This window comes from Piliocolobus tephrosceles, chromosome X (genome assembly GCF_002776525.5).
Source record: "Piliocolobus tephrosceles isolate RC106 chromosome X, ASM277652v3, whole genome shotgun sequence".
Taxonomy (NCBI): Eukaryota; Metazoa; Chordata; class Mammalia; order Primates; family Cercopithecidae; genus Piliocolobus; species Piliocolobus tephrosceles.
In genome coordinates this window covers 87,669,154-87,696,216 of record NC_045455.1, presented here as the reverse complement: position 1 = coordinate 87,696,216, position 27,063 = coordinate 87,669,154, and the positions used below count along the sequence as shown (strand labels likewise).

The 27,063-nt window shown below is 35.8% G+C and overlaps 1 protein-coding gene across 6 annotated transcripts in view; it reads left to right on the top strand.

Annotated features, from left to right (window-relative positions):
- PAN3 (poly(A) specific ribonuclease subunit PAN3) overlaps positions 1-27,063 on the top strand; it is a 163,061-nt gene that overhangs the window by 74,512 nt on the left and 61,486 nt on the right. For all 6 annotated transcript variants that reach the window (XR_002730987.3, XR_002730986.3, XM_023208744.3 and 3 more), the window contains one exon: positions 12,270-12,417. Coding sequence is in view for 4 of the 6 variants with exons in the window: in XM_023208744.3 (XP_023064512.1) it covers positions 12,270-12,417 (148 nt within the window). In the remaining 2 variants the exon portion in view is untranslated. The remainder of the gene's footprint in view (positions 1-12,269; positions 12,418-27,063) is intronic.

Sequence of the window (27,063 nt, the reverse complement as noted above, 5' to 3'; positions counted from 1 at the left end):
CATTCTCGCACACACGGGAAGAGTTGGTGGTGAAGAAGAACCCGGAAGTGAACCATCCTGCCTCCGTTCGTCCAAACAATTTGAAAATCTTAATATATGTTAAATTTTATGATTAAATATGGCAGGATTCTTTGTTAGGAAGAATACATCTAAGTATTACAAATTACTTACTGTGGAATGTGACAAATAGGTTTTCCTGTTATATGGCTATGGATAGAAGATATGCATAAGTATAGAAATAATTGTAGCTGTGTAAAGTAGTTCTTGCCTCTTTGGAATGTTGTGATAGTCTCACTTTCCTGTACGACTTATTCACTGACCTAAGTAAACATTTTTGCTCCTTTTAGGGACCGTGATAGAATAAACTAGGTGGTATGCCCTGTGATTATTAATGATTACTGTTATTGGAGCACTTTGACATGTAAATAACTTCAGATTCTTTTAAGTACAGGTTCAGTATCCCTTATCCAAAATACTTGGGACTATAAGTGTTTCAGATTTTTGTTGTTGTTTTTGTTTTTGTTTTTGGCATATTTGGATCTATTTATTGGTTGAGCATCTTAAACCTGAAGACCTGGCCTGAAATACTGCAGTGAACATTTACTTTGAGCATCATGTTTGAGCTCAAAAAGTTTGAGATTTTGGAGCATTTAGGATTTCAGATTTTCTGATTAGGGATACCTAGTTTGTAGCAGATGCACACATCAGATTTTATTTTTAAATGTCTTCTATTCTTTGGATACAGATTTTCCTTTTTATATGCATTGACTTTTTTGGTCTGAATTTAAATGTTGTATAATTCCTGTGAATTCTTATGATAATTCCATTCAGCGATGATACGCAACTGAAAAAGGGAATGGTGTAAGTGGTTTTATGATTTAGAAATCTTGAACTTTCTTAGAAGTTTTTTGTCAAAATTATACAGTGGTCTTCTGTACTCTGCGGGATTGGTTCTAGCAACAACCTCCTCACCACCTGGAGATACCAAAATACTGGGGTGCTTAAGGCATGTTTGCATATAACCTATGTGCATTCTTCAGAATAGCTATTACAATGTAAATGTTATGTAAATAGTTGCTGTACTGTATTGTTTGTATTTTTTAAATTGTTGGTTTTTTTTACCCCAAATATTTTTTATCTGTGGTTGGTGGAATCTGCAGATTCAGAACCCATGAATACGGAGTGCTGACTGTATATACTACTGGAAAAAATCACATACTAAAGATGAGTACAAAGAAGAAGGCAAAATGTCCTTAGCCAGGTGACCACCCACAGATAACATGTCTGATACATTTTAGTGACCATCTTTAACATGTTTTTACATACCTGTATGTACACGCATTCCTCCATTCCCTCTCAGGCATAAGGAAGCAATTTTATATAAATAGCAATTTAGTTTCATTGCTGTTCTCTAGCTTATCTTTTATTTTTACTGAATCAGGAGTATAGGTGTCTCTTTTCATGTTTAATAAAAATATATCAACTCACAGTTTTTAATAGTTATACATTATGATATGTTCCACAGTCCATGTGACCAAATCCCTGCTGGTAGCTATTTTACTTATTTCTTTCTAAAAAATATTATAGTAAAAAATGCTGTGCTAACCTTAATCTTATCTACATGTGTCATTTTTCTCCTTAGCTTTAATTCCTAGATGTGGGTTTGCTAGATCAGGGGCATGCTTATTCTTTGCTTATTCTCCCCTCTCCTCCCTTTTTTCTCCTTCCTTCCTGCCTGCCTGCCTTTCTTTTTCTTTTCCCCTTCTCCTTCCCTTTTTCCTTTCTCCTTTTACCACTCTGGAGTGTAGTGGCATGATCACAACTCACTGCAGCCTTTATCTTCTGGGCTCAAGTCATCCTGTTTCAGTCTCCAGAGTAGCTGGGACTACAGATGTGTGCTATCATGCATGGCTAAATGTTGTTAACTTTTAGTAGAGATGGGGGTCTTGCTGTGTTGCCCAGGCTGGTCTTGAACTCCTGAGCTCAAGTGATCCTCCACCTTTAGCCTCCCAAAGTAGTAGGTTGACAGGTGTGAGCCACTGCACGGCCTTATTTTTCATTTTGATAATATTATCAAACTGTTCTCATAAAAGGTACACAGGAGATTGTTAGAAATGTTTATAGTATTATCCATTTCTGGTAAACTTTGTAAAGGATGAGCTAACAACTGTCTTTGGAAATTTACATGTCTGTAGTTTCAAGCTGTTACGTACAGAGAATTGCTTTATGCTGAGATCATAAAAATTTTAGTTTTCATCTCATTATAATGTAAAGCTTATTACTAATTGATCTTCATTTGCCAGGTTCCAACATACACATGCTACTTTCCCTTTAAGATTGTCAAATTATAAATCGGAGAACTTTTATTTAGAAGAACACTAATGTGAATCTTTTGGAAATACTGGTCATTAGCTTTCTTCTGCTGTCTCCACCAATTTTATCTGATTTAGAAAATTATATTTCCTTTATTGAGATGCTTAAATCAGAGGGCCTAGTTTGCTTCAGAAAGTTTATAAACTATATTATTAGACTAATTTTACAATAGTCATTGTATTTAGGTGTCACTTTTAACTTTTTTTTTTTAAGATTAAACTTCGCAGGTTTTAAATAGGTCAGTTTCTTACTAACCCAGAAGTTGAGTATATTTTGATAATAAATTTTAAATTGGCCATATTTGTATGTGCTTGAAATAAGTGGAAATAACAATTCATTAAATAACAACAACAAGAAAAAAACTTTATGTGAACTTCGGGATTCTTGTTAACCATCTGACTTCTCCTTTCCATCTCCCTCTGTTCCTCTTTATCCTGTGTTGTTTATTAACACTGAAGACCAGTAAAATTAGGTATCAGTTGGGCTGCTCTTTATGTCCATGAATCTCATCTTTTTTTTTTTTGAAACAGGGTCTTACTCTGTCACGCAGGCTGGACGGTGGTGGTGTAGAGATGGCTCACTGCAGCCTTCACCTCCTGGGCTCAAGAAATTCTCCTGAATAGCTGGGACCAGAGGTGCATACCACCACACCTGGCTAATGAAAAAAATTTCATTTTATATATTTATTTATTTTGGTGGAGAGAGTGTCTCTTGTTGCCCGGGCTGGTCTCAGACTCTTGGCCTTGAGCAGTCCTCTCACCTTGGCCTCCCAAAGTTGTAGGATTAGAGGTATGAGCAGCCGTGCCTGTGTGGGTCTCATCTTTTTATGTCTTTTTAGATCACTTTAACAAGGCAAAAAAAATTCCGCAGGCTTATCTTTCTCTCTCATTATTGGTTCCCTGTCTTTTGCTTTTCCAAATAATTCACTACTCATTGCTGTTGCCAAGTCACTCCCAGTGGCATGGGTAGACGTAATTGTATTGGAGAAATATTTATGTAAAATAGACTCTGTGACTTGTTGCTTCAAAGATGTGGGCATTATCAAAAGGACAGTTAGTTAAACTGTGCGTGTGACATAATTTGTCTTTTTAGGAAAGAGATTATAAGGAAAGCACAACAAAGCTTGAAAAACCAGCTTTATAAGAAAGTAGACCGAATTGCTCACAAGTTATTTGAAATGGTACTTGTAGCTCGCCTCTCTACTACTGGATGTTTAACCAAAAACAGTTAGCTAAATTTTATATATCGATAACTCAAAGTCAGAGAATTCCTTAATGTTTTCAAAACATTACCACTAAGTTCTGGCCAAGGTGAAAGAACAGGGATTAGACTTACCCTCTTTTCAGAAGCAGCTAACAAGCTGAGCAAGACATATGTAACAACAGTTTTCAAGACATTGGATAACAGACAGTGAAGGACAGTGATCCCCGAGAGATGGAAAACAAACGAGGTGAACCTTGTGATTAACCCAGCTTACTACCTTGGGAGAGTTTCCCAACCTTGTACAGAAAGGGGGACATCAGGTGGAGCCTGCTGATGTGTCTGAATTGAGGAGACCAAACTGGAAGTCCACAGTGGCCAAGGCGGCAATAGTGTACAAGAAAACATACTGAAGAGGAGAGAGCTCACATACAGAGAGAACTCTGGCAATTTGCTAAGGGAACCCTCTTGAATCTTTAGCTGATGTGAATTCAGGATGTGAATGAAGAGGCTACCAGAGCTGGAAAAAGAAGTTGCCAAGAAGATCACAGTCAACAATTCTCAGATCTATACATGACCCGGAGTAGTTCCTGTTCTCACCAGCCAACGTGGAAAACTTCATAACTCACAAAGCACCAAGTAAGGCTAATTGGAAGGCATTTGCCTCAGTAGTGGGGTCAAATTAGCCTTAGAATAAATCCTTCCCCGGTTCCTCCTAACAAAACTTAAAAGCAAGACCTGGAAGAATCAAACTAATTTTTAAGCAGTTTAACTACAATGGAGAGCAAAGGTCAAGATTTGCAGGAATACGAAAATATCCAGGACCCAGCAGATAAAAGTCACATTATTTACCATGTAATCAAAAGTTACCAAACAGGCAAAGATGGAAAGTAAGACCCATGAAGAAAAGAAAATATAATCATTCAAAACTGATCCAGAAATGATTCAGAAATAGTTATATAAGAACATCAACAATAATTATTATAACTATTTCATATGTTGAGGAAGCTTAGAGGAAATATTAAACATGTTAGTACAGGAATGAAACATATACACATATATAAGAAATCCAAATCAGACTTTGAAAGTTTAAAGCTATAGTGTCTGAAATGAAAAATATGTTGGATGGGATTAATGGCAGTAGACGTTGCAGAACTGTTTAGTGAACTTGAAGGCATAGCAATAGAAACTGCCCCAAAAAACCACATGCAGAGAAAATGTGAGCCATGGGATAACATCAAGTGACCTAATATCCGAATAATTGGAGTTCCTGATGGGGCTGGTGGGATGTACAGAGAAAGTATTTTACGAAATATTGGGCAACATTTTCCAAACTTGATGAAGCTGTAAACCCACAGACTCAAGGTGTCCAGTGAATCACAGGCAAAATAAACATGAAGAAAATTACACCAAGGCACATCAAAGAAGCAGCAATGCCAAAAAACAAAACAAAACCATGTTTGCAGAACCGCTATACCATTGGCTTTCCATATCCATGGGTTCTGCATTCTTGGATTCAACCAATCATGGATGGGGGGGAAAAAAACAAACCTAAACACCAAAAAAAAATCATACAACAGTAACAATAATACAAATAAAAAATACCATGTAACATATAGCATTTGTATTTCATTAGGTATAAGTAATCTAGAGATGATTTAAGGTATATAGGAGTATACACCTATGTGCATAGACTACATATAACTATTAGGCATTTAATATGAGGAACTTGATTACCCGTGGATTTTGGTATGTGTGGAGGGACTGGAGGAGGGTCCTGGAACCGATCTCCTGCAGATGCTGAGAAACGACAGTACTGATAGCTGATTTCTCACTGGAAATAATACAAATCGTGGACAATACAACAGTGTCTTTAAAATACAGGAAGAAAAAAAGTGTCACCCTAGAACTCCGTACTTGGAAAAATATCCTGCAAAAATGCAGTCAAATTGAGTGCACTTTTGCACTCAAAAACTGGTAAAATTTGAATGAGGTGGGCAGTTTAGCTAAAATTATTGCACCAGTGTTTATGGTTTTGAAAACATACTATGGTTATGTAAGATGTTACATATCATGAAACAAGGTAAAAGGTAACATTTCTTATGAGTTTTACACTGTGTCAAAAGATTTTTTTTTTTTTTTTGAAAAAAAGCAAAAAAAAGGGGGGGGCGGTTGGGGCAGGACTTCAATCCAGACTATTTGGTGAACTCTCACAACTTCGTAATAGAAAATTTAAAAACTCAATAAAAGTAGTCAAAAAATGTGAATATTTCAAAGAAGATATAAAATGACAAATAAGTTATTTGGGAAATGCTAATTAAAACCACATTGAGATACCACTACACACCTATTAGAATGTCTAAAATGAAAAAGACCAACCAAAGCATGTATTCCTGAGGACATAGAGCAACTTGATCTCTTATACAGTGCTGGTGGACATAATAAAATAATACAACTAGGCTGGAGGATCACTTGAGCAGCTGTAGTAAGCAATGATCTTTCCAGTGCACTCCAGCCTGGGTGACAAAGCAATAACCTGTCTCCAAAAGAAAAAAAATAAAAAATCACAACTACTTGGAAAACAGTTTACTAACTTAAAAATGTTATATATACGTACGTATTACATGCCCAAATCATTCACTGGTACATTTTTAACCAAGAAGAACGAAACGTGTATTTGTATACAAATGAAACATGTATTTGTGTACAAAGGCTTGTGTACAGATCTTCACAGCAGCTTTGTTTGTAATAACCAAAACCTAGAAACAATCTCAGTATCTAATGGATGAAAGGATAAACAAATTATAGTATATTGATAATGTTGAATACTCGTAAGCAATACACATGAAGTCTTGATAGATGCAGTGACATGGGTGAGTCTTTATGCTGAGTGAAAGAAGCCAGTCAGTTTTTTTGCAACGGGTTTGCCACCAGAACACAGGTGTCGTGAAAACTACCCCTAAAAGCCAGAATGGGAAGAGACTTTTATCAACATTGTCTTCACTGGACACATAGATTCAAGGCAAGTCCACCACTTCTGGCCATCTGATCTACAAGTGTGGTGGGATTAACAAAAGAATCATTGAAAATTTGGAAAAGGAGGCTGCTGAGGTGGGAAAGGGCTCCTTCAAGTATTCCTGGGTCTTGGATAAACTGAAAGCTGAGCATGAACGTGGTCTCACTATTGATATCTCCCTGTAGAAATTTGAGACCAACAAGTTCTATCATTGATGGCCCCGGACACAGACTTCATCAAAAACATGATTCCTGGGACATCTCAGGCTGACTGTGCTGTACTGATTATTGCTGCTGGTGTTGGTGAAATTGAAGCTAGTATCTCCAAGAATGGGCAGGCTGGTGACCATGCCCTTCTGGCTTACACACTGGGTGTGAAACAACTAATTGTTGGTGTTAACAAAATGGATTCCACTGAGCCACCTTACAGCCAGAAGAGAGATGAGGAAATCATTAAGGAAGTCAGCACTTACATTAAGAAAATTGGCTACAATCCTGACACAGCAGCATTTGTGCCAGTTGCTGGCTGGAATTATGACAGCATGCTGGAGCCAAGTGCTAACATGCCTTGGTTCAAATGGAAAGTCACCCGTAAAGATGGCAGTGCTAGGGGAACCATACTGCTTGAGGCTCTGGACTGCATCCTTCCACTAGCTTGTCCAACTAACGAGTCCTTGCGCCTGCCTCTCCAGGATGTCTACAGAATTGGTGGTATTGGTACTGTGTCTGTGGGCCGAGTGGAGATTGGTGTTCTCAAACCCATTGTGGTGGTCGCCTTTGCTCCAGTCAACGTTACAACTGAAGTCTGTTGAAATGCACCATGGAGCTTTGAGTGAAGCTCTTCTTGGAGACATTGTGGGCTTCAGTGTTAAGAATGTGTCAGTCACAGATGTTTGTTGTGGCAGTGTTGCTGCTGACAGCAGAAATGACCCACGAATGAAGGCAATTGACCTCACTGCTCAGTCGATTATTCTGAACCATCCACGCTGAACCATCCCAAATCAGTGTTGGCTATGCCCTTGTACTGAATTGCCACTCAGCTCAGGTTGCATGCAGGTTTGCTGAGCTGGAGGTAAAGATTGATTGCCGCTCTGGTAAGAAGCTGGAAGAAGGCCCTAAATTCTTGAAGTCTGGTGATGCTGCCATTGTTGATATGGTTCCTGGCAAACTCATGTGTGTTGAGAGCTTCTCAGACCATCCTCCTCTGAGTCGTTTTGGTGTTGGAGATGTGAGACAGACAGTTGCTGTGGGTGTCATCAAAGGAGTGGACAAGAAGGCTGCTGGAGCTGGCAAGGTCACCAAGTTTGCCCAGAAATCTCAGAAGGCTAAATGAGTATTATCCCTAATACTTGCCACTCTAGTCTTAATCAGTGGTGGAAGAATGGTCTCAGGACTGTTAGTTTCAATTGGCCATTTAATTGTAAAAGACTGATTAAAGATAACAGTGCATCTTAAAACCTTCAGAAGGAAAGGAGAATGTTTTGTGAACTAGTTCATTTTTGTTTTTTTCTTTTCTTTCTTTTTTTTTTTTGCATGTGGTTGTTTTAAGTTACTAGTTTTTTAAATCACTACATTTTAATGGAAACAACTTGACCGAAATTATGTCACAGAATTTTGAGACCTATTAAAACAAAGTTCAGCGAGAACAAAACAAGCCAGGTAAAAAACACATATATATGTATGACCCATTTATGTGAAAAATGTTTAAATGGAGACTAATTCATAGTGACAAAAAGCTCATCAGTGGTTTCCTGGAGACTTGGGAACAGAGAGCAGAGAGGGGTGGAAAGGAGGGAGGGGTTTAGAAGAGGCCTGTGCAGACTTTAGTATGATGTATATAGTCCTTATATTGATTTGGGTAATGGTTTCAAGGTTGTATACCTGTGTCAGGAGTTGCTAAAGTTTTAAGTATGTACAGTGTATTACATGTCAATCATATCTTAAATAAAAGAAAAAGTCACCAGGTTAGGTTTTCATTCAGGGGATAGAAAGATTACTGATACCAATTTACAAAGCCTTTAAGACAGGTAAAGCAAGCTGAGCTGTCCAATAGTTTTATGAGTTTGCTATGTGATTAAAATAACCCTGACCAGTATTCAGGAATAATAGTAGTTTCTGAGTTATTCAACCCATCATTGTATGACAACTATTTTTTTCTTATGGGCCTTTTTGAGCCATATATGCAATGAAATGTTACATATCTTGTGTTCTGTTATTATTCAACAGAAACTTCTTGTCTTTCCATCTAATTTAAAAAAAGAGAAAGTTTAGGCCAGGTGTGGTGGCTTACCCCTGTAATCCCAGCACTTTGGGAGGCCGAGGCGAGTGGATCTCTTGAGCCCAGGAGTTCGAGACCAGCCCAGCCAACATGGTGAAACCCCGTCTCCACTAAAAACACAAAAATCAGCCAGATGCTGTGGTGGGCGCCTGTAATCCTAGCTACTCTGGAGGCCGAGGCAGGAGAATCGCTTGAACCTGGGGGGCAGAAGTTGCAGTGAGCCGAGATCATGCCGCTGCACTCCAGCCTGGGTGACAGAGTAAAACTCTGTCTCAAAAAAAAAAATAATAATAATAATTACAACAACATTTAAGTTAACGGTCAGGATTCTTGATTAATTATATGTGGGTATAGAGGGTAGCGGTAGGGATCATTTTCGAAAGTTGGGGGATAATGTCATTTTGGAGAACTCACTATATGAGAAGCACTTGGTTGTTTTTGACATGAAAACTGGGGGGCAGGCCGGGCACAGTGGTTTACACCTGTAATCTCAGCACTTTGGGAGGCTGAGGTGGGCAGATCACTTGGGGCCAGGAGTTTGAGACCAGCTTGGCCAACATGATGAAACACCGCCTCTACCAAAAATACAAAAATTAGCCAGGCTTGGTGATGCACACCTGTAATCCCAGCTACTAGGGTGACTGAGGCAGGAGAATCACTTGAACCTGGGAGGTGGAGGTTGCAGTGAGCCAAGATTGCGCCACTGCACTCCAGCCTGGCGACAGAGTGAGACTCCATGTCAAAAAAAAAAAAAAAGAAAAGAAAAGAAAATTGTGGGGTAAATTTGAGTGTATGAAAATCTAAGACTATTAAATGAACATTAAGTTTTTAAAATGTCCACTTAGAACTATTTAAAGTATAAATGTAAATTAGGGTTTTAATTATGAATATAAATGAGTGCATATCTGTCTATTTACAGAAACCAAAAATTTAATATTATATCTATGTCTTTAGGAAAGGATTATTCAAACATAGGGCAGGCATAGTAAAACTTTAATGTTTTTATTTCTGTTTTTCTTATTTATCCCAAACTCCTTATTGTTGTTGAAGTTAGTCAAATAATTTATATAACTCAAGTCCTTATGTCTTCTAATCCTAAATAAAACCTTTGCCTCCTAAACCTGAAAGAAATAGGTTCTTTTTTGAACAGGTATTTCATTTTAATGTGGTACTTGTTTTAGTTACCTGTTTAGCCTTATCTTTCAAAAAATTATTCTTAACATGTTAAAAATATATACCTATGCTATTTTTAATAGATTTTATAGTTTTAAAAAAAGATTTATATTTTAAACCAGTAATACTAAAGAGGTTTTAAGAATGTATCTTTATTGTTGCATCTTATTTTAAAGATTTTTATCATGAAAAAGTATTCTAGGTAAGGTCAATTTCTGATTTGTACTTTAAATGTATCCGATCATTCTCTGATCTGGCTACAGTTAATTTATATTATCAAAGATTTTTTGTGTGTGCCGTTGTACCTGAATCTTACATAATTATTTTTCTGCCATTTAAATTATTTTATCTTTAATCTCAAGTGCTCACAGTTGAACGAAACAAACTCTCAAACCACCAAATCAAGGAATACTAAATCAAGAAAACAAGTAGGGTTTTAGGTCATCCTTTTCAGTTCTTAATTCAAATTCATTGTTGGGTAGATTTCGGCATCCGTGGTTATTGAATCTGTAGAAGTTACAGTTCTGTGTGTAAATCTTAATAGTTAGGTTAATTTTAATAACTTCCACTCATACATATTTGGAGGTCCTTTGTAATTTATGAAAGGTAGGATGGACCTCCCCCTCCTTTTTCCCCTTTACAGGGTCGCAAACATAATAAAAATAGGCTTTCAAAATAATAAGGCTAGAGAAACTCATTTTTGAAATCGGTCTGTTATTTACTGTAATTATAGGATATATGTGAAATAGAAACTGGGTAATACCTGTTTCTCAGGAACATACTAAACATATTCATATTGTGTATTATTTTCCTTATGTAATTTTGGTGTCTCCTAGTAATCTTACGTAATCCCAAAGTCCATGTCTCTAGCCATTTTGGACTCTTTTATCACGATATCAATGGCTTTTATCTTGACCCTCAACTTCAAAGATTTAGGTTTAACTGGGACATACTGGCCCTGTCATACTTTTCATTCTGTTGGTAGCTATTTGTTCGCTTATAACTAGGAAGGTACTACATTAGTAAAATGCAGTGGCTTGTTTTCTCCTCCAGAAATCAAGGAATTGGCCATCCGTTTAGAGAACATACCACTATTTTGGGGAATGTTACAATTGGAAATTTTTAAAAAATACATTTAAGTCACAAAAGAGGATTTTTTCCCCTTTGGAAAATATAGCCTCAGGCCTGATTTTACTTTTTCAGAAATTGGTGCCTTAGATGTGGCAGTAAAAGATTGATTCTATAGTTCTAGTATATTTTAATTAAGCCCAGATTTAGCATTTGTTCTATATTTTATCACTTTTTATTTAGCTTTAGCTGGCACATAGCTGATAATACTCGTTTTGGAGTTTACATTTGGGTTAGCTTGGTGACTTGTTACCTTCCAGATCTAGTATTTTGAACTCTAACTTGGCAGTATTTTGAACTCTTAACTCATTCATATTAAACAGGGAAGTTGTTCTTTCTGCCTTCTGTGGAAATTTAATGTGGATAATATGTAGACTTTTTATGAATCTTACGTATAGTCTCATATGTTCTAGTATTTCTTAAAGCTAAAATACCATGCCACTTGAATATATAAAGAGTTGTAGCATAGTACCACTGTGAAAAGATGTTTTCCATGTAATCTCATAGCCAAATATTTTTCAGTGTAACAAGTCACACATGGTATTGCATGGGCATTAGGATCACTTTAGTTTTTCTTATATCTTGATTCCTCCCATATTTGCCTTGTTTTTAAATGTTTTTCTAACCTTTACTTTGTTACTTAAATACATGATACCATATTATTAGGGAAATGTTTGAAGTAACTACAAAAAAGAAAGTGATTAATATTGGAAGAAAGCAGTTTTGACCTTTATCTTGGTAGAAGTGGTTTTAAGATACTAAACTTGAAACTTGTTGCTCAGTTTTGAGGTAATCTCAACCTCCCGGTTCTCTAAAACAGTAGTTTGGTAATGATGCATGCTTGATAATAAAGACAAATTTTACACATTACTGAGGTTAAAATTCTGCAAATGAAATGATTAAAATCTTCAAATTTGATGATCAAATTTCCTTTAAGAAATTTAGTTATGACACACCAAAATATGGAACCTAAAACACTTGTTAATCCTTTCAAGAATATATTTTACTTAGTAAATAAAGCACTGTGGAATAATGCCTAGTAGATTCAATGTCTTTTTTTGGCTTAAAGTGTGTTAACTTACTATATTTGATTTTTAAATAGACACCAAATCCTACCGCAAGCGAGTTTATTCCTAAAGGAGGATCATCCTCCAGGCTGAGTAACGTGTCCCAGTCAAATATGTCTGCCTTCTCTCAAGTTTTCTCTCACCCATCCATGGGAAGCCCTGCTACTGCTGGATTAGCACCAGGTAAGTTGAGTAACTATTTCCAGTGAGTTCCAGATACCAAATCTGTAAGCACCATTTACTATTAATTTATCAGAACTGAAATTGTATACTTGAATGATTCACACTTGAACAAATTATGAGCTTTATGTTCTAGTTTTTGGTACCATAGGCCAAATGTGTAGTTGAGAATTTTAAAGCAAAATTTAAATATGAATGAAATTACAAATAAGAATTTTTTTATATAAAACTCACAAAAAAATTTAAAGGGGAAAATGGTTATTTAGGAAAATAATTATGTTTTTGTATTTCTCTATTTTTGAAACTTTGTGCTGTTTCACCCAAACTTATAAAGGCATCAGAAATAACGGGAATATTTATGTACATATGCCTTAGATCTACGTATGCCTTTTGTATCTACATATGCCTTTTGTATTAAATTTCTAAAAAATAACTTAAATAATCCGACATCTTTAGATGGTATTCCCTTTCAGATGTTTGATTATAAATGCTATACTAGTAATTTTAAATGGGTAAAGTATTATAAACAGTAGTAGGAAAAAAAACATACCACATAAGGGATCATTGCAGTAGAGAAAACACTTTTTAGTCATCTTCTGCCAAGTGTATCGATAATGACAGAAGAATCTGAGCAATGTGCTTGTACTCCAGAATTCCTGAAGGCATAGTTCAGTGCCACCCTTTGAGAAATCTATGATTCCTCGCAGTCTTTGTTTTTATCTTAAGAATTCATGCAGATTTTTGCATCTACTACTCCATAATGTTTATTTTAATATAAAAATATTTAAAATTTTTAAATTAACATCACTTATCCCCACTGCTGTATACCTTGATTTGGAAAGCAAGGTGATGTGCACAATCATATTAATAGTAAGTCCTGAGCAGATTGGTATCTTATGTTTGTCAAATGTTTGAGTTGCACACACAAATTATGCTTCTAGAACCTATACAGGAAAATCAGCACTTGGTCTTGAACATTAAAAAATAAAACAGAAACAAAATGAAATATATATACCCACTAAAAGCCAAAGGATGTATCTAGATCAGCTGAGAACTGGTACTGCCTCCAGGGCTTAATCCAATTAGTAAGTAAATCTTTGATTTAAATACTGATGTATCTAATTCAAGGACCTCTTTGGGACGAAAAATGGGAGAAGATAAAGATAAAGGGGAGTAGAGCATCTGTTTTAGCATTAAAGTATCAGTGTACTCAGACTTAATAACCTTGTGTTGCTAAGGATTTTGTCAGCGCCTTATTTCCCCACCATTCTTTCTGTCTTACTACCTGCCTCCCTTCCAACTCCCCTCCCCCAACTTGTTCCCTTACCTTTTCTTCTACTTTGGTTTTTTTTCAGGTTCAGTTAAATTTGTAAGCATTTTCCTTTCTTCCCTAGAAAGCAGTGTCAGAATTGAATATCTCTGGTAGCCTAAAAATTTTTTTGTAAGTAATGTACTACTATGATTTTTCTTTCACTGAGGTGTGTTCACATTGTTTACATGAGCATAATCTACAAGTGAGCTACACATTTTAAAATTTCTTAGACATTGTCTAGACTTCTGAGCAGTGTTGTAATTCAACTTTATATGTCTCTTTCCAAAGCACCCGCAATAATGGGATCCATACAGCAATCAGAAAACTTGGGCCTTCTTAATTACATGCCAATTTATTTTGGTCTAACAATGCTTCCTTCCTCGTATCAGAAATAAACATTTTGTTAACTTATTTCATAAGACTAATTTAGACATGCCATTCAGAAAAAAATTAGCCTTTTCAATTGAAGGAGTTAAAAATATTAAAGGGAATTTTAAATTTAAAAACACTCAATTTAAAAAAATCCATTAATGCTTATGGTATAGGTATAAGCTTATTTGGAGGTAGGTATATTCATTGGTCCCGTTTGGACCTCACAGTTGAAACTTAGGGTGAAATTAATTAACTTAAAAGTTAAATTAGCTGAAAAACTATATTCTTCTACATAGTCCTAGCATTAAATGGTTATTCTAGCTCCTCTTAACAATGAAAGTAATCACTCCCTGGAACCATTGGAAATAGGTCATTATATCATATGAAATGTATTCTTGAATTCTAATAACTATTATTTTAAAAGTGCTCTCCGTTCACATGACAAGTCAGTTAAAATGTTTTTAACAATGATGAATGATTTTGCATTAATTATTTTTTCTGTTTGGTTATTGGCTTAACACTCTGGAGATGAGCAAAGAAAAAAACTTTGAGTCTGCGTTTCGGAAAAACCATTGTACTCTTAGTGTCTGCCATCATTTCTTACCTACAAATGTTATTTTGTTTAAGGAAGGATTGTAAGGTTATAGAATAAATACAGAGTTTATTTACCTACGTTAGTAAACGTGATTTAGTTTATTTTTAATGCTTACTGTCTATTATAGGTGTAACTCATTAATTTTAGTTACAAGTTTTTAATTTTCTTTCAAAATTTCTATCCCCAAAACTATTGCCCTTGAAAGTATCAAATTACTATAAAATATGAAACCTTAAATACTTTGACACTTATGTAAACTAGGGTAACGTCATTTCATTATGTATGGGAAAGTACGTCTCTAAATATATTTTTGACCAAATATATTTGTCAGAATTTTTAGGCCAATTTATTTTGGCCTAATATTTGAGCCAAGTTGAGTGGATATTAAGAGTGCATTTCCTCAAATTATGAGGAACAAAGGCATAATGCCTGGCACAAAGGAGACCCTGAGTGAATCACATTGCTTTTTTTTTTTTATTATTATACTTTAAGTTCTAGGGTACATGTGCATAACGTGCAGGTTTGTTACATATGTATACATGTGCCATGTTGGTGTGCTGCACCCATCAACTCATCAGCACCCATCAATTCATCATTTATATCAGGTATAACTCCCCAATGCAATCCCTCCCCCCTCCCCCCTCCCCATGATAGGCCCCATTATGTGATGACATTGCTTTTTTAAAATTTGTTTTGATGACTTAAGAAAAAATAAATCATATTTTTGGTATATGTCTCAATGTAAGAAATAAAACTTTATACAAATATTTGAATTTAATCACAGCTGATTAGGTTTAAAAGACATTAAAATATGTGGCATCTGTTTCTATCAAATTGTATACACACCCATTTTATTCTTTTTTAATTTAAGGAATCAAGGATTTAGAGATACAGTTTTGTTATGCACATTGAACCTATGAACAATAGCTGCATTTCTAAGTGTCTTTTGTGAAGGTAGTTGTTTTAATGATACTAAATATATGGCACTTGGGCTTCATTGTCTTTGAGAATCCCTACAATTATGCATATTTTTATTTTTAAATATGCATTTTTCTCTGGCAACAGCTTTTATTATCCTGAGGTTCATAGCCTTCCAAAAGTTAAGAACTACGGTTTTTTTTGTTGTTTTGTTTTTTGTTTTTGAGATGGAGTTTTGCTCTTGTTGCCCAGGCTGGAGTGCAGTGGTGCTATCTCTGCTCGTTGCAACCTCCACCTCCCAGAGAATCACTGATGTAACACAACTTAAACAAGACTAATTTCCAGAGTGTTATATAGTAAGAGTACTTTCAAGTAACAGCCTAAAGATATTTTTCTACTAGCTCTTGCTTAGGCAGAGGGTTTTTTTTGACTAGATCTCTGGAAACCAAATTATGAATGTGTTTAGTATATGAAATAATAGTTTATACTTTCATTTTTGTGTCATGAAAAGCCTTTTTTTTTTTTGAGACGGAGTCTCGCTCTGTCCCCAGGCTGGAGTGCAGTGGCGCCATCTTGGCTCACTGCAAGCTCCGCCTCCCGGTTCACGCTACTCTCCTGCCTCAGCCTCCAGAGTAGCTGGGACTATAGGCACCCGTCACCGCGTCCGGCTAATTTTTTGTATTTTTAGTAGAGGTGGGGTTTCACCATGTTAGCCAGGGTGGTCTCCATCTCCTAACCTCGTGATCCACCCGCCTCGGCCTCCCAAAGTGCTGGGGTTACAAGCGTGAACCACCGTGCCCGGCCGAAAAGTAATTTTATCATGAGAACTAATTGCCCAATGTTCTTTTTCATCAGAATTTTTTTTTTCCCAAGTATTTTTAATAGTAGACATAGTTAACTAAGTCTTCGTGTACTTTAGATTTAATTACCTCAGTGTTAACAAATTTGCAGTGCCACAGTGTGTTTGAAAGTGACTTAAGTGCAGTAGGAACAGCACACATTTCTGTGTAGTGTTCTTGTGTATAATTTGGTGGTTTAGTGCACAGTTGTGTCTCAGGAATTGAACGTCTCTCCTTCTGCTTAATTATTATGTGTGGGCCCTTGGGAGGGGCAGAGATGAGTTCTTGTATTTGCAGATGTCATCACTGATTTATAAATGAGAAAACGAGTCACGGTGACTTTCAGCATTTTTCAATATTCATTCCTTCAAGATGAAAATAGTGCAGGTTTATTTTTTAATCATTAGATACGTTTTCTTGTAAATTATTATTACTTTAGAGAGAGGATCTCACTCTGTCGTCCATCCTGGAATGCAGTGGCATGGCCTTAGCTCACTGCAGCCTCCAGCTCTGGCTCAAGCAGTTCTCCCACCTCAAACTCCTGAGTAGCTGGGACTACAGACAACATGCCAGTTAAAAATACTCTTTTTAAAGTTTTTTTGTAGAGACGAGTTCTCACTTTGTTTTCCAGGCTGGTCTCAAACTAACCTCAAGTGATCCTTTCTCTTCAACCTTTCAAAGTGCTAGAATTATAGGGGTGAGCCACCCCACTCAGCTTTTGTTGCATATTATTAAGGCAAACTCATATAATTGATATGGGGAGAATCATTTAATTATTATACCAAAATTAGCATTATTAAATAATTGTATTCATTTATTACCAAGTTTATTTTAGGTTTTTGGGAAAATAAATCCGAAGAAAATTATGTTCTTAGATCCAGTTTTTAAAAAATACTGAACAGTCATTTCTTATATATTCCTGAGGTTATGGTGCCAAATTGGTGGGTAAAATTGGCTAATACCCTCTTTTAAAAAAAACATTTTTAGCTTGAGAAATATGTGAGGGAGAAAGGGAAGGGAAAGAAAAAGGGGAAATTAATGTTTGTCATTCTTGTTCAGAAATATCAAAACTTATGAATGCTGTAGACTGAAAGTGGGTATTTGTTCATAATGTTGAAGGGTTGGGACAAGCAGATCATTTTCAGTTTTAAAGTTCTGTGCTAAAAAATAAAATTCCATGATTTCATATCATAGATGAGGAAATGGAGGTTTTATATATTTAAATTACATAGTAGTTGGATTAGGCAATAACATGATATTGGTTATCAATCTAAGTGGAAACCTTTGGGATTTACATTGTCCAGCCTTGTGCCAGTCTAGAGGTGGCATTTCTGACAGATTGTCATCTAGTCTCTGCTTAGTCACTTAACAGTAATATAAGGAATTCATTAACTAACCAAGGCAGCCAGCCAGTATACATTTTAACGATTTGAATATAAAAGAAAACTCAGTCTTCTGCTAAACCAAAGTCTGTCTTGTCTATCTTCCAGCCACTTGTCCTAGTCCTCTCCTTTTTTATTGAATGGGAAAACAAATTTTTCCTATATGATAGTGCTTTTAGTTATTTTATTTTTCAGACTGGTTCTATGTGTGTCCATATAACTGATTTATTTGTAAGAGACAAGATGGCATCAGGCACTGGGGAGAAGTGTTACTCAATTCAGCGAATTGTATAGGTCCAAAATTGTGAACTCTTGTAAGTCATAAGGAATGGAACACTAGTGTGGGTAAAATAAAATCCACAGGTATGTCTACCTAGCTATATTACTACTTTGATATCCAGCTAAGGAGTGTACCATTGGAAAAATAGGAAACTCTTTGGAAACTGTTCTTTTTTTTGCGAAAACATGATGAATCTATGGTCTCAAAGATGGTAAATATCTAAGCTCAGATTTTAAATTTCATTATGTGTTTTAGGGCTCTACATTAAGTGTTTCAAGGCACAAAAACTCTATAAGCTATTGCTTTAGATTACTTTGTGTTTACTAAGTGATACAATTATTAAAAATAAAATTATAACCATATTTATGTAGTTCTTAAATATCAGTTTTAATTAACATAACATAACAACATAACATAACAGATTTTCCTTGTAATTGTTTCTCAGAAGTCTACTGTTAAATGGATTCTGTGGGATAGTCAAATAATTATAGCTCAAATTAATTTGATATTTCTGTCTAAATTGAATTCTTTAAATTAGTTTTGTACTTAATATCAATAATGGCAGTTTGGCATTAAAGTATCCTTCTAATTGTTTTAAATATTAATTAGATTTCCTAAACATCTCACAAATTGCTTAAGAAGAAGGGACCATACCATTTCTCATCTAGTACAAATTTAGGTATAAATGGTGCTTAATAAATGCTTACTCAATAGATAAGGCTTCATTTTTGTCTTGGAAAATACTTTTGTAATTGTTAGGTATCTCTTAAGTACAGTGAATTTTAATTAATAAACATCTTTGAAGAACTTCTAAAAACTGCAAATATTCAAGAATATGCAGGTGAATAGTCAAATGAGGAACAGAAATGTGCCTGTTGACAAAGTTTGACAGCATCAAAGCTAGAGTCACTGTGTGTTTTGAGATGCTGAAGCATTCTTATAACCAATTAAAGTATTTGTATTTTTACATTGCATGTTTCCACTCTTTGTAACTACTTTGTTTTTCAGGTATATTCAGCAGATTCATTCAAATCTTTCCAAGTTCTTTAGTTTGGAGATTACTTTCTACATTAAAAAAACAAGTAAAGTAACTATTTTATGATTAAGATCAGGGATCTCAAAGTTTTTGTGAAGTGGACCTTTTAATTGCCCTGTAGTGAGGAGCTCATCCTAGAAGGAAGCTCCTCTGTGTATGCATGTGTAAGAACACAGATTGTGATGTCCCTGGGAAAGTTACTAACAGTAGAGCTGTAGAATCATAACAGGGTTGGGAGTGCCTGCTGGCTATATTCCCTTCTCAGTTGGGAATTTCAGGAAACTGAGGCGAGACGTTTATGGCGCAGAGAGGGATGTGGCTGCTGCAGCTGACTTGGAGACCTGTCAGGTAAGGCTTAAATAGCTACCAGTAGATAATCTTCTACTGGTTGTGGAATCCCTGGTTAATGGGTCCTGATAGGTATAAGAGTTCCTATTGTGAGCTTCCTGTTTAAATCTCATTGAATTGGATGTTCTGTCCCATAATTAGGGGGTAGGGGCTGGATGGGAGTGGGTAGGGATTCCCTTTAACTATGAGTTACCGATCCAGTGATCTACAGCTGCAGCAGTCTCTTGCTGCTCTTGGACTGCTTTCAGTGTATTGTGACTCGATTGCCTTTAGAACATGGTACCGGTTCTACTGAAGCAATTGTGTGATTTTCAGTGTACCGCTTGGTTTCTGTGTTTTAGAGTCTTCAGTTCTATAAGAAGGTAATAGTAGATGATTTTAAGTCTTACTGATCTAAAATTCTGTTTTTTCGAGACGTGGAAATCTGTAGAAGCATAGAGGACAGTAAACAGAGACAGAAATGAACAGTGATGAGAAGTAGTAAAAAGGGAAGGATAACATTTGTACTAGACTTAAGAAAGATTTTAGAAGGCATATAGACTTCTTGACATATTCTGTGTAAGTAGAAAATCTTCCCATGGCTCCCTTTGTTTCATAGGTGGAGATGAGGGGAGTTTTGTTTCAGCAATATAAGATTAGGTTCTGGGGTGAATCAGAGTGTTGTATTGGTTCTGGATGAACTGAGAAGCAGAAAGGACAGGTATAAATAAATGCCCAAGAATATTTCTGATCTGATTAATAGCTGAATGTGGAGAGTTAAATGTCCATCTTCCTTCCACCTCCTTCTTTAGTCAAGTAGGTTGAGAGCACCAGGGATTGTTTTTTCTTTAACCTTTTAGCTCTGTGATACCCAGAGCAATGTGCCTATTCGGAGGAGAAAACAGTGTTTGTGTGAATAAATTTACTGTTCTGTGTGTTACATTTCTAGTTAGGAGTCGTCCTCTAATTCTATAGGAATGAATCAGATGGTTGTAGCCCCTTCTGTTTCTTAAATTATCCTTTGATTCTTCTCAGCTTGACCATGAAATTCGTCTTTTTCTTATTCTTAACTGCCTTTCAGATGTAGTTACTCTAGAGTGGGGCATGTAGGTAGGGTCTTCGTGAAAGGAGAGGTTGGCTAGGATGTTCTTCACATAGCTTATAAGGGACACAAGTCAAGAGCTTCTCAGGCTTCTCAAGATGTGGCCTTTTTCAAGTCCCCAAAGCACATAGGCATGTAAATCCTGCTCATAAATGTCTGCAATAACCTAGATGTGGATTGCATGTTTATTATAGTAATAATGTTTAGTTCTAAATTTTTCAGTCACGAATCTCTTACATATTGATATGTCTGAAATAAGATGTTTTCTTACGATTTCATAAGTACTTTCATATATTTTACATGTAGTTGTCTAGATTTTAGTGTGGTATTCCTGTACGTAGTAACTAATAACTAATAGTCATTTGGTGGGGGTACCTTTGAGAAAATAGTAAAATTAACATCAGTAAACAATAAATTAACATTAAGATTAAATATATTAACATCCTATTGATGTTAATTGATATTGATGTAAAAGGTATCAGTGTATTCACCAGCTGCTCTCTAAGCCATAGTTAAAATAGGTTAAAATCTTACTGCGCACTGTGCGTGAGGTGGTGTAAGTTAAACTGCCGAAACACATAGGTCCAAAATGTAATGACATGGCTCAATATGACAAAAATGTATTTCTTGCTTTTGTAACACTCCCAAGGCAGGATTCAAGTGACTAGGATGCTCTTCACATAGCTTATAAGGGACACAGGTCAAGAACTTCTCAGCATCTCTCAAGTGAGCTAGAAAGGAAGGGCAAAGAGCATGAAGGAGCAAGAAATGGGAAGATGGGATGAGCCAAGCCTGAAAGTTTTTCCTATGATGACTTTTGACTAAAATCTGGACTTAAATTTTATTTTAAGCAGCTTGGCTGCATTTCCCAGCCTCCCTGAGAAGCAGAAGTTTCAACAGTTGATCCTGGTTATTTCATGAATATACATTTGGGATATTTTCTCATTTGCGTCTTTTGTAGTGACTTTAAAAATATCACCAAAGCAGCTGCAATAACTGATTTATCTAGCGTCAGGGAAAATGAATCTTTCCAGCATACTTGAATTTTTTGGATATCAGAAGCTTACTGTTTTAATTGTCAGAACTTTATATTTTCACAAATTTTTCCATAGCACTCTCTGGCTTAAAACAAAATATAATCTTATTTTTTGATGACTCTTGTTCAACTATATGTGCCTCAGTAATTGTGTTGAACCATAATACACTGATACCCTTTACATATCCAAGTTTATAGAGCAGTTTATTTCAAGTTATGTAATTACTTAGATTTGTTATTCTTGCCACTGGTCTTCTGCTCCAATGAATTAGATTATAACTTTTTGAAGGTAAGGTCTTTCTCTTGCTTCTGAATCTCTTAAAGTGCCTGAAAGTAGTGCCTTGAATGGCCATAATCTGGCAAGCTTACTTTATTTTTTTGTTTTTATTGGTAACTCTGTTGTGCTGTTTATGACAGTGATTCTCAAATTTCAGTTTACCAGAATCACCTAGAGTTTCTGATTTGCATGGTCCCATTTGCATGGTCCCATCCCCAGAGTTTCTGATTTAGTAGCTCTGGGTGAGCCAGGGAAGATTTGCTTTTCTTATGTGTTCCCAGGTGTTGCTGATGCTGCTACTTGTCCTGGGACTTCATTTTGAGAATGACTGCTCGATTTAGAACTTTTATAATTCTTATCTCCTCTTTCCTCTTAAACTCCCTTTCTCCTCTTCCTCCTAATCTGCAGAGAGCTAAGAACACAAATACATCTAGTACCTCTTTTTTTTTTTAATGAGAAAAAGGCTTTGAGTCAAAGACTTGAATTGTTTCCTGTGAATAAGGTACATGAGCTTTATGTTATCTTTTGGCTGAGGCTAGTATCACTTCATTTCTGGTTAATGTCTGTGTTCTGAATACCTAAAGTTATCGTTGAATTCATGAATAGTGGGGTTGCCAATGCTTAGTCATGAATAAATCTGGGAGACAGGGATTCCTTCCACCTTGGTAATGTTAGTGAGACAAAATATAAATTAGTTACTATAACTTTTAGTTTTTCAAGATACTTAGAAAATGAGTAGCATAAGTACCGTGGCTGTTTAAAATTTAAAACCTTTAAGCAGAGTCCCATGGATGGGGGGTGGGGAACAACCCTGTGGTTCTGGAACTAGTAATCAGATGTCTTTTATGTACATGTTACACTTTAATAGGTATGTTTTAAAACTGTTACAAAAAATCAACTAAATTGTTCACATGAGAATGTGTCCCGGCAACAAAAGAAAGAGAAAATAAGAGAAAACAACTACATTGTTCATGTTAGATAAATAAGAGGCGCTTATTGATTCAACCACAGTTTTCTTGAGATCAACTTTGATTTTTGTTTGTACTTTGGTGGTAACTTTTTTTCATTGGAAAGAAATCCAAAATTAAAATTACATTGTTAACTAAATCTTACTTTTTTGTGTGAAATTTTGTAATTAATTTTCGTAAGGCACTCTTGTCTTAGAGTGAGTTTCTTGTTTGTAAAGAAAACAATACAACTTATCACTGTGAATGAAGGACACCATTTACTCAAACATTCACTACCACTCGAGAAGAAAAAGTGGTTCTTTTGAACCAAAAAAGTTATATTTAGTAGCTAACACCTTTCTTCCCAGTTTTGGTGCTTCGTTTAAATAAGTGTTATTATTTAAAAGATTGCTACCATTGTAGAGTCTAGGGAGATCCTATCATTTTAGATCATTTGGCCAGTTTGGGGACAAGCAGGTAGGTTACTGTTGTGTTTCTTCAAACATTATAGAGACCAAAGTAACTAAGCTACTCTTACAGGCTAGTGGGTAAGGTTCCTCCTAGTTCCTATATAGTTAAAACCCTGATGCTAGTTTTTAAAAATGTGTTGAATTATTAATGTTTTTGGGATTTAGGCACTGCACTTTATACGGTCAATATTCTAATGATATTTGTTGAATTAATTAACGGGAGTTCATCTAGAAATGACACCACTGATACAGGCAAGACTGAAGTTACGTCAAAGGGAAGATAGACAAGGAAAACAGAGTAATTGTGCAGGCTGTGATCTCCATCAAATATTGAAGACTGTGTGCTTGATAAAGCTCAGGTTGAATTAATCATATGAATTATATAAATTGACATGTGCCTGAGTTTGGTCAATAAGATTAAATAGATTTTATGAGGACGCTTTAGGGTACTTAATTATTTTATTAATGTTTATAGTATTTCTAATACCAGATAGTCTAAGTATCTATCACAGATAGATATTTAGCCAAAGTGAAGTATGATTATATAAATTAGTTGATGAAATTCTGTAGTTATTAAGGGGAAAATCAGAGATGGAAATTAAGTTGCAATTATTTTGGCTAGGTCTACATGGCCTCTATTAAAGGTGATTTTACTTGTAAAAATAAGTCTAGGCAACACAGCGTGACTTGGTCTTTCAAAACAAATAAAACAAACAGAAAACAACCATAGGCAGGTATGGTGGCACACACCTGTAGTCCCAGCTACTTGGGAGCTTGAGGCAAGAGGATTGCTTGAGCTCAGGAGTTGAAGGCTGGAGTGAGCTATGATCACACGACTGATCTCCAGCCTGGGCAGTACAGTGAGACCCTGTCTCTAAAAATGAAAATAAATACATAAATAGAACTTTTTAGAGCGCGTTTAAATTTGTCATTTTATTGCGTAATATAAAGAGAAGATTTTGTACTTTTAATCAGTTTATGGTGTTATAATTGAAATGTCACTGTTATGCGGTAATAAGATAAACATTTCGCACGTTTCCTTTATATTTACCCAAAAGTGAAAACCAGTTCTTGTTTATTTCTCAAAAAAATGAAAAAGAATACTTTATATTTGTAATCTCATTCACAGAATTCCTAGCCCCCCCCCCCCCCCACCTTTGGAGGCCGTAAAAATGAGGATAAGGGGTTAGAAATTTCCAGAAAGTTACTGTTGTTAAGATAGACATTGAAAGATAGCAAAATAAGAGTAGAATTAGGTATCATAAAGAGCATAGTCTTTGAATCCAAGGTTCAGTTTACCACAAATCTTGATGTTGGATCCTTCAAGAATAGGAAATTCTATCACATCTTAAAAAACTGTTGTTTTAATGGTAGCTATTGATTGGACCCACTTTAAGTGGGATATATTATATTTGCATATAGAAGATGAAATTCTAATAGCTTCAACATAAAAAAAAATTCTATGAAATAAATGTATGCTCACTTTGGCAGCACGTACACTGAAATTAGTTTCGAGGATGAGCAGCCCTTATCCAAAAACATATTTTTTTAAAGACTCCTTTTTATTATGTTAGGCTAAAATTGTTCTTCTTTTTTTTTTTTTGAGACTGAGTCTCGCTGTGTCGCCCAGGCTGGAATGCAGTGGTGTGATCTCAGCTCACCGCTCCGCCTCCCGGGTTCATGCCATTCTCCTGCCTCAGCCTCCCAAGTAGCTGCGACTACAGGCACCTGCCACTACTCCCAGCTAATTTTTTTGTATTTTTAATAGAGACAGTGTTTCACTGTGGTCTTGATCTCCTGACCTCGTGATCCGCCCACCTCTGCCTCCCAAAGTGCTGGGATTACAGGCATGAGCCACTGCATTCGGCTTATCAGGCTAACATTGTAACCTGTTGACAGAAAATAACATAACCATGATCTATGGGGAAATCTGACCTCTATGAAAATAATGATTTGTGAGTGTACATATTCCTCATCAATTTTACACAACAGGTTTTTAGGTTAAATTCACTGTAAGACTTACCTGAATTTACAGATTAGAATACCATTGTCTTTTTTTTTCTTGAGTAGCTTAATAGATATCCAGCATGCATATTGTTAAACTAGAATATGAAAAATTTAAATCAGTAATTCTCAAAGGTAAATGTATTGGTGTAGTTAGGAAAATCATGGGTATTAACTTTGGATGGTTGCTTTTAGTAATTCTTTAAAAAGTGGAAAAAATTATGTTAAAAATCTCATATAGAGGAGAAGGGATTTTTGTGCTTTGCTCAAGTGCATTTTTTCCTAATATTTTGGAAATTATGCACTTTTTTTTTTTTTGAGGTGGAGTCTCACTCTGTCACCCAGGCTGAAGTGCAGTGGCCTTCAGCTCACTGCAACCTCGGCCTCCTGGGCTCAAGTGATTCTCCTGCCTCACCCTCCTGAGTAGCTGGGATTACAGGTGTGTGCCACCATGCCTGGCTAATTTTTGTATTTTTAGTAGAGAAGGGGTTTCACCATGTTGGCCAAGCTGGTCTCAGACTCCTGACCTCAAGTGATCTGCTTGCCTTGGCCTCCCAAAGTGTTGGGATTACAGGCAGGAGCCATAACGTCCGGCCTGGAAATTATGACATTCTTATTAGAATTGTGACTTACTTTGTTTGGAGGAAAAGTGTATTGTGTAGCTGTGTGCATTTTTTATGTTGCAAATTAATTTTGTGCTTGAACATTTATTCCTTGAGGAAGCTTTAGAGCTACATCAGGATGTCATCAAATCAGTGTAGAAGTTAAATAGGCTTTTATAGTTTCACTGGCAAATATCAGGTTTATAGTCTTTGTAAAATCTAATCTCCCTGATGTCTTCCCTTTGTAGTTCTATAAAAAGAATATAGCTGTATTTGTTTCAACAGAAATTCTGATTTATTGCATTAACATTGGTTTCATGTTAATCTTTTAAAAATTAACCAGAGATGTGTATCAGCATTTCCCAAGGTGCTTTTAAAATACGCATTGTTGACCAGGACCCCTAAACCTACCAATCCAGTTTCTCATCCAGATCCTCCATTTTTCTTTTCTTTCAGTTCTATAAATGTCTTTTTTGGAAAGCCTTTCAAGTGTTGTGATGTCAATCCTATTTAAGAACCAGTGCCTTAAGAGAGTTGAGGCAGTTAAGAAGCACTAGTGTGGTCTGGTACAGTGAAGGAGAACAGGCTCACCCTTCCTCATACTTTCAGTTCCACATGGGTTTTGTTGTTGTTGTTGTTTTAGGAGGCAGGGTCTTGCTCTCTTTTCCAGGTTGGAGTGCAGTAAAGTGATCCCTTGAATTCCTGGGATCAGGCAGTCCTCCCACCTTGGCTCCCCAAAGTTCTGAGATTACTGGCTTCCACATGTTAATAATTAGAAGAAAACATTAACATACTGTCTTAAAATTTTTCATGTTTTGGAGTTTGGTATGATTATTAAGATACTATCTGTATGCATGTGAATGTATAATTTCTATATGCTATAAAAATTATAGGTAACAAGGATTTTAAACTGATTAATTCATTTTCCCATCTTCAGTTTTCTCTTTTGCTACTTAAGCTATGTGAAAATCTCTTAATTGCCTTAGGAGAATATGTCCTAACTTGCCTTCATACCTCAGTTCAGTTTAGAATTTATTAATTCTTATCCTACATTCTGTTTGCTGAGTTGAGGCTTTTTCTTTTTTCTTTTTCTTTTCCTTTTTTTTTTTTTTTTTTTTTTTGAGACAGAGTCTCGCTTTGTCGCCCAGGC